General features: G+C 40.1%; 1 protein-coding gene across 1 annotated transcript; it reads right to left on the reverse strand.

Moving 5' to 3' along the window:
• On the reverse strand, positions 464-1627 carry LOC107641009. Its single transcript, XM_016344516.1, has 2 exons — positions 1226-1627; positions 464-1111 (listed from the first exon to the last, which is right to left on the reverse strand). Exons 1-2 carry the CDS (start codon positions 1625-1627, stop codon positions 464-466), a joined length of 1050 nt encoding a protein of 349 aa, XP_016200002.1.

The raw sequence follows: 8070 nt of genomic DNA on the forward strand, positions 1-8070 counted from the left end.
TACTGAAGCATCAAAAACAAGGAAACTAAATCATGGGCTGCCTCCCATGGAGTGCTTCTTTAGCATCATTAGCTTGACGGTTGGTTTACTGTTAGGGTGGATTGTAATGCCTCAAATCTTCTCCCCTCACAGTGAAGCTTTCTCCACTTGATTCCTTGATGATTTCTACATGTTCCAACGAAAGGACCTTTTTGATTGTGAACACTTGGGGTAACTGAGTTGGAAGTGTCGGAAGCTGTGTTGAGATTAATGGATGGTGGGTTGATATCACCTTGTTTCCAGGGGAAAAATCTTCTGTAAGAATTTTTTTATTTCTCCATCCTCTTGGCAATTTCTTCATAACTCTTTTCTCTTCTTCCAGTAGTGCTCCAGTGATTATTGTGTCAGGGGGTTCCTCGTTAGCTACTCTTCCCAACTCTTGTGGCTTCAGTTCTTTCTTGAATTCTCTTTGTTGCTGTATCTCTTAAAATTCTTGCTTGTTCCCTAAGGACTGCTTCAGTGGTTTAACTACTGATTCACTGTTGCTTTCCTTTGTGCACATGTTGCTGTGATCATCCTTTGGCTCTTTAGGTTCTGGTTCAGACTCAGATGTAGGTTTGAAAACATGGAAGGTGAGATGTTCATCATGTATTCTCAGGATTAACTCTCCTTGTTCTACATCTATCAGTGCTCTAGCAGTGGCTAGAAATGGTCTCCCCAGAATAATGGGATGGAGGTAACTTTCATCCATGTCCAGAACAACAAAGTCAGTGGGGAGAAAGTAGTTTCCTACTTTCACCAATACATTTTTAACTACTCCTTCGGCCTGCTTCTGAGTTTTATCTGCCAATTGGATGATCACATCCGTGGATCTCAGCTCATTGATTTGCAACTTTTTCATAAGAGACAGAGGCATCACATTTATGCTAGCCCCTAGATCACAAAATCCTCTGTCAATTTTTGTCTCTCCTATGGCACATAGAATATGGAAGCTCCCTGGATCTTTTTTCTTCAGGAGTACGCCTTTTTTGATGAGGGCACTACATTCCTTGTTCATTGTCACTGTTTGTCCCCCTTTTAAGGTTCTTTTCTTGGTGAGCAGCTCTTTTATGCACTTGATGTATGTAGGCATCTGTTGGAAATTTTTGATAAAGGGGATGTTGACACTGAGAGATGCAAACATATCTAGGAATCTTGAATATGACCTTTCTTTCTCACTTTCCCTGAGTCTCTGGGGAAATGGTACTTGTGGCATAAAAGGCTTGAGGACTTCTTTCTCTTTTTCTTCCTTCCTCTGTTCAGGGCTAGCCATTTCTTCTATCTCCCTTACATTCTTCCTTGACTTTCCTTCATCATGCTCTGAGTGTCGGGAACTTTCTTCCTTCAAAACTTCTTTACTGCTTAGATTGATTGACTTGCATTCTTCCCACCTTACTTTCTTTAGTTTTCCTCTTGGATTTTTCTCAGTATCACTCGGGAAACTATCAGTGGACTTTGGAGTCTGATGTGAAAGCTGTCCTACCTGAGATTCGAGATTCTTAATAACCTCCCATCGGCTTTTTATACTACCTCTTACTTCTGCCCTGAATTTTTTCATGTCTTCAGACTTCTTGTAAAGGTTTGCAAGTATAGCTTCCATTTTGGCCATTCTGTCATTCTCATGTGGTGATGGTTGGTTGGGATTGAGATGTTGAGAATGGTTATTGTGATTTTGGTATAGTGGTTGTGAATAAGTACTTTGTATGGTCTGGTATGGTTTTTGGTTGGAGTTTTGGTGAGTGGAGTTGTTATACTGGTTTGGATTATGGGGTCTGTGGTGTTGGCCTTAGTTTTGTTAGTTCCCCCACCCAAAGTTTGGGTGGTTCCTCCAACCAGAGTTATAGGTTTTAGAATATAGATCATGAGCTTGCCTAGATGAATTTCCAAGGTAATTAGCTTCCTCCCAGTTAACTCCTTCTTCTATGTCCAACTCTCCTTGAGGTGATGGTTGAGTGTGGATAGCTGCAGCCTGATTCTTCTCCATTTGCTTGGTAAATTCAGCCAGTTACTTGGTGATCATCTTATTCTGGGCTAGGATTGCATCCATATGGTTTAATTCCAAGACTCCCCTGTTGTTGCTTGATAACCACTATTTTATGGTTTATATTGTGTTTAATTGTGTGGTTTTATCATGATCTTTATCCACTTATTCATTAAATAAGCATGCATTTATATTTCCTTCCTAAAGATGTTTTATGGTTGAAAACTTGCTTCCTAGAGACTTTTAATTATGTATTTTATTTCTCCCTTATTCCATTCGATGCCGTGATCTGTGTGCTAAGTGTTTCAGGCTTTATAGGGCATGAATGAGTTGGAGATTGGAAGGGAAGCCTGCAAAAATGGAAGGAACACAAGAAATTGAGGAGATGACCAGCGAGAAGCGACGCGACCGCATGGATGACGCGACCGCGTGGCATGGAATAGCACGAGTGACGCGGCCGCATGGACGACGCGTCTGCGTGGCAAAGCAGAAACGCGAATGACGCGTCCGCATGAGCGACGCGATCGCGTGACGTGCGCGATCTGCATAATTTGCAGATTCGCTGGGGACGATTTTGGTCCCTATCTTGACCCAGTTTTCGGCCCGGAACAACAGACTAGAGCTAGAGAACATGCAGAAACCAAGCACAACATTCATTCTACACAATTTTAGTTTTAGATCTAGTTTTACTCCTCCTCTAGGTTTTTCTCTCTACACATTCATAGTTTTTAGGATTATTATTTTACATTCATAGTTTGGGATATTGAGAAGAGTTATTACCTCATCAAGACTTCGTCATTCTAGTTCGTTTTCTTTACTTGGTCATACTCTTCCATGTTCTTTGCTTTGTTTAATTTTACCATTGGAATATTCTTAGGATTATTTAATATAAGGATCACTTTTATTTTTAATCAAATATTTTAACTTTATTTACAATGTCTTTCTTTAATTCTTTTTTATATGCTATGAATTTTACATTCACAATGAGCGAGTAGTTCCCTAACTTGATGGGGAATTGATTGAAAGGAACCCTTGAGTTGGAAGGCTTGAAAGAAAAATTGTAATTGGGTTTATGGTTGGATTGCCTCCTAATCACTAATACCAATCCCTTTTTATTAAGTGGATTGCAACTTGTGAACGGATATAGCAATCCAACTTGTTTGAATTTCCTTCACCTAGCGAAGGATAACAAAACAGGATAACCTTTAATTGTCAATTAATCCTGAGAGTATTCTAACAATAATAGGGATTCCAACTAATCAATTCCCAGTCAAGGCCTTTATTGAAATTATTCAAATTCATCAATTTAAATTCCTGTTTGCCCAATTCAAACCTTTTTTGAAAACCTCTGATTAATAAAATAGCACACTTTTCTGCAACTCGTTGGGAGACGACCTGGGATTCATACTCCCAGTATTTTAAATTCAATTTTATGTGACACCTTTCTAATTTGATAGGCGGATTTCTGGCGAGTTAAGAACTATACTTGCAACGTACATATTTCAACAATTTTTAATTCGCCAATTTCTGCCCGCATCATTGCTCCTATCTGAGGCATAAAAATACTCATTGTCAACCACTATCACTATAACATCAATGGCTTCTTCAATGGTCTTCTTCTTGTTAAGAAAACCTCCAGATGAGTGGTGTACAGCTTTCTTTGACTCACAATTCAGCCCTTCATAAAAGATATGAAGTTGCACCCACTCATTAAACATATCAGGGGGCACTTCCTTGTCAAATCCTTGAACCTCTCCTATGCTTCATAAATAGTCTTGCCATCCTGCTGTCTGAATGTCTGCACTTCAGTTCTCAGCCTATTTACTTTTTGTGGAGGGTAGAACCTTGTCAAGAATCTATTCACTACATCCTCCCAGGTTGTCAAGCTTTCCTTGGGAAATGATTCTAGCTATTTTGATGCTTTGTCCCTCAAAGAAAATGGAAATAGTAGCAATCTATAGGTGTCAGGATGAACACCATTAGATTTAACTGTGTCACATATCCTTTGGAATTTAGTGAGATGCTCATTAGGATCCTCTTGGGCACTTCTCCAAAAGAACAGTTGTTCTGGACTAGAGTTATGAGCTGAGGCTTCAATTCGAAATTATTAGCATGGATAGTTGGCTTTTGAATGCTGCTACCACAGTTTCCTGGGTTTGGATTGATGTATGATCCCAGAACTCTCCTCTCTTGTCCAGCAGGGTTGGCCGCACCTCTTCTGGCATGATTGTTCACCTCTCCTTCATGATGGTTTTCCATATCATCCTCCATGGTTATATCCAAGTCTTCCTCCTCTTCTTCTGCACCAACAGCCCTCTTTCCTCTTGCTTCCCTCCTTAATCTCAGGAAGGTTCTTTCTGGTTCACTATCAAACGAGGTTGAGGTTTCCTTTCTCCTACCTATCATACAAGGAACAAGTACAAGAAACAGCAAATGCAGAATTCACTAAAACAGAGTATAGTTAGCTTGGTTAGAGCAATTTATCAAATGGGTAGTGGGTTAACTTGCTGGAAAGTAAGAGAATAAAGAAATTAAAGAGAAACAACTAAAATTGCAGAAAAACGAAAATGAACAGCTGAAATTAAAATTTCAATTAATCAAAAGAAAAGAAAAGTGCTCAATCTAGTTATCCTCCAATTTAGTAATTGTCAATACAAAACTAATCCCCAGCAACGGCGCCATAAACTTCATTCACTAAAATTTGCCTCTCAACAAATTTCTTACCGGCAAGTGCACCGGTTTGTCGTCAAGTAAAAACTCACTGTAAAGTGAGGTTGAATCCCACAGGGATTGGTTGGTTGGATCGGAGATGTGCTGAACTCTCTCAAGCTGAGATAGAACTCTGTCAACCTGATGCTACGCAATTGATACAAAGTAAATCAACACAGTAGTCGACTTCAATAAGTGTGTGTGCTCAGGCCTAAAGATATCAGGATGGACTACTTGAATAACCTCAAGAGTGTGGTACAGCATCCAAATAAACTGTAACATGTCAATTAGTAAAATTCAAGTATTATGACATAAACATAAACAACGGAGGTCGAATCCCACAGGGATTGGTTGGTTGATCAATGTAAATTGGAGAATTGTTCTATTTGAGCGAAATTAGAATTAAATTGGGATTGAAGAAAGTAAAATTGGCGGGAAACTTAAATTACAAGAAATTAAATGACAAAAATTAAAGTGCGAGAAATTAAATGACAGAAGCTTAAATTGCAAGTAATTAAATGAGAATGGGTAATTAGTATGAAATTAAAGAACAGAAAGTAAATAGAATGGGTAGATCAGAGATGGGGATTCATTGGGTTTTAGGAGATATTGAATTCTCCGGATCAAATTATTTTCATCTCTTCCTCAATCAATGCATTCATTGACATTGCTTGGCAATCTTAGATGCTTGGATCCCAATGTCTTGGCTCACCAATCTCTCTAAGCATGAACAATTGCCCAATGTCTTGATTTAATTGCTCATGGGAAGAGTTGAAGTTCGGTCACTGACTGTGCCACACAAATTCATAGATCAAAGTATCGGTAGGATTAAATGTCACAATATCCATCCAACCCCCAATCTAATCCAATGTGAGAAAGCAATTCTAGCATGAATTCTTCATCCCTCTCTCAAGGATCCGAAGAATTCTAATTATGAATAGCTTCTCTATCAAGACAACTATCCAATTGAATTAAGATCGAAAGCTTTCTAACAAAAATCAAGAGAAAAGAAAGAAGAAGAAGATGAAAACTACTATTAATCCATTGAATTACAATAGAGCTCCCTAACCCAATGAAAGGGGTTTAGTTATTCATAGCTCTCAAAATGGAAAATGGAATTGAAGGATACATTGCAGAATTCAAAGATTTGCAGAAAAGTAAAATTGAACCAAAAAGTAAAAAGTGAAGTAAAAGGTCCCTCTAACTTAAATTCTAAGCTATTTATACACTTTCTTCCATTGATCTTCAATATCTGAATTGGGCTTTTGGCCTTGATGGAATTGGGTTGAAATGGCTTCCAACTGGTTTCCCTTGCTGTTGAGAAGAGATCTGTTTGAATTGCAAGTTCCGGTGCTTCAAGTTGGAGTCAACGTTTGATGGCCAACGTTGACTCAAACGCCCTTCTTAAAAACTAGATAAATCTGTTATCATTGACGTTTGACTCAACATTGGAGTGCCAACATTTTTCTACCCACGCGTACGCGTGCCTTGCACGTTTGCGCCTATGGGTCAGAAAGCTCATCCAAGCGTGCGCGTGCTGCACGTGTACGCGTGGATGCAAAAATCCCATTTTCCATTTTTAAAAACATGTAGAAAAGCGTTGGCCTCAGCGTTGGAATGGAAACGTTCCCTCCAACGTTGGCCAATCCATGCGTGCGTGTGCTGTACGCGTGCGCGTGGATTCTCCGAAGTTAGGCCCACGCTTACGCGTCATGGACGCGTACACGTCATTGCGCGTATTCAAATTCAGAATTTTGAAGCCACCATCGTGCACGTTGGCCACCAACGTTGGAGGTAGCGTTTAGGGTCCAACGTTACCCATCCACGCGTACGCGTCAGGTGCGCGTGCGCATGGATTGCCAGAATTTTCAATCCACACGTACGCGTACAGCATGCGTGCGTGTCGCTACAGAATTTCAAAATCTCCAGAAAGCTCATTTTATCACAACGTTGAGGGTAACGTTGGCTTGCCAACATTCCCTCAAACGTGAGCACCAGCAAATCATGCAGAACCTTGCACTGCTTCCTTCTCAACGTTGCTACTCCTTCATCTTCTCTATGCTCCTTCTTCAACTTCCTTCCATGCCTTCTTCACCTATCATCAACCAATACATGCATCAAAGCCTTGCTAAAGTCATGAGAATTCTCATCATTCTTAGCACACAAGTAATTATAGCATAATTCTAATGAAATTGCAACAAATTAACCATAGTTAGATGAATCTAGGTCTGCATGAATTTCTACCCTAATTGCTTACTTATAACTCAAGAAAGTGCATAAAACCTATTAAAAACAAAGAAAAAGGCTAGTGAAACTAGCCTAAGATGTCCTGGCATCAGGTGCCAAACCCTCTGGGCTTGAATGTTGGAAACCTCTAAAATATCCAAGACTGCAGCATTGCTAGTGGCCCAGCTAGATTCTTAAATTCTGGTTAGCAGCTCTACAGAGATACCTATACAACCAGCACAATTTGGCCGAACCCCAGCTATACCTATCGAGTTCGTCAAGGTCTGCAACATAGGGGAGTCACCGTAAGTGAACTCTGGCACCAAACTTGTCCCCAAAAAGCATCGTGGACAATAACATCATGATGCAACCACGCGCATAAACCTGTACCATGGCCTCTGATGCATTAGCTGACATGACTATGAACTTGTTCTGAAACCAGAAAAATGACACGGTGAACTCATCAATACAATTGTCAGGTGGAAGTTCACAAAACAACTCTTCAAACCACACCCATATAGGCTTTTCTCCCTCCATCAACTGCTCAAAGTCACTGAGACATCCACAGATTGGAAATCCATCAACAGGGAGGCCAAACTAATATGCCACACCCTGTTAAGTTACCGTGAACTCCCCAAATGACATCTAAAATGTGTAGGTCTCAGCACGCTATCGCTCCACAAATGCACTAATAAATGGCTCATCAAGCTTAATCCAATAATAATTCAGCCTTGTAACATGTAGTAATCTAGCACTATTGGTGCACGAATTGTGAATCACACTTTCCACAACGCGTACCACTAACCAGCAAGTGCACTGGGTCGTCCAAGTAATACCTCACGTGAGTAAGGGTCGAATCCCACGGAGATTGTTGGTTTGAAGCAATCTATGGTTATCTTGTAAATCTTAGTCAGGAAGTCAATTATGTTTATCAGTTGAATTTTGAATAACCAAGAGAGCATAAATTAAAGATTACTTGTTGTGCAGTAATGGAGAATATGTTGGGGTTTTGGAGATGCTTTGTCTTCTGAATCTCTGTTTTCCTCTGTCTTCTGATTCACGCACGCACGCCCTCCTATGGCAAACTGTGTGTTGGTGGATCACCGTTGTCAATGGCTACCTTCCGTCCTCCCAGT

This window comes from Arachis ipaensis, chromosome B05 (genome assembly GCF_000816755.2).
Source record: "Arachis ipaensis cultivar K30076 chromosome B05, Araip1.1, whole genome shotgun sequence".
NCBI classification, from domain to species: Eukaryota; Viridiplantae; Streptophyta; class Magnoliopsida; order Fabales; family Fabaceae; genus Arachis; species Arachis ipaensis.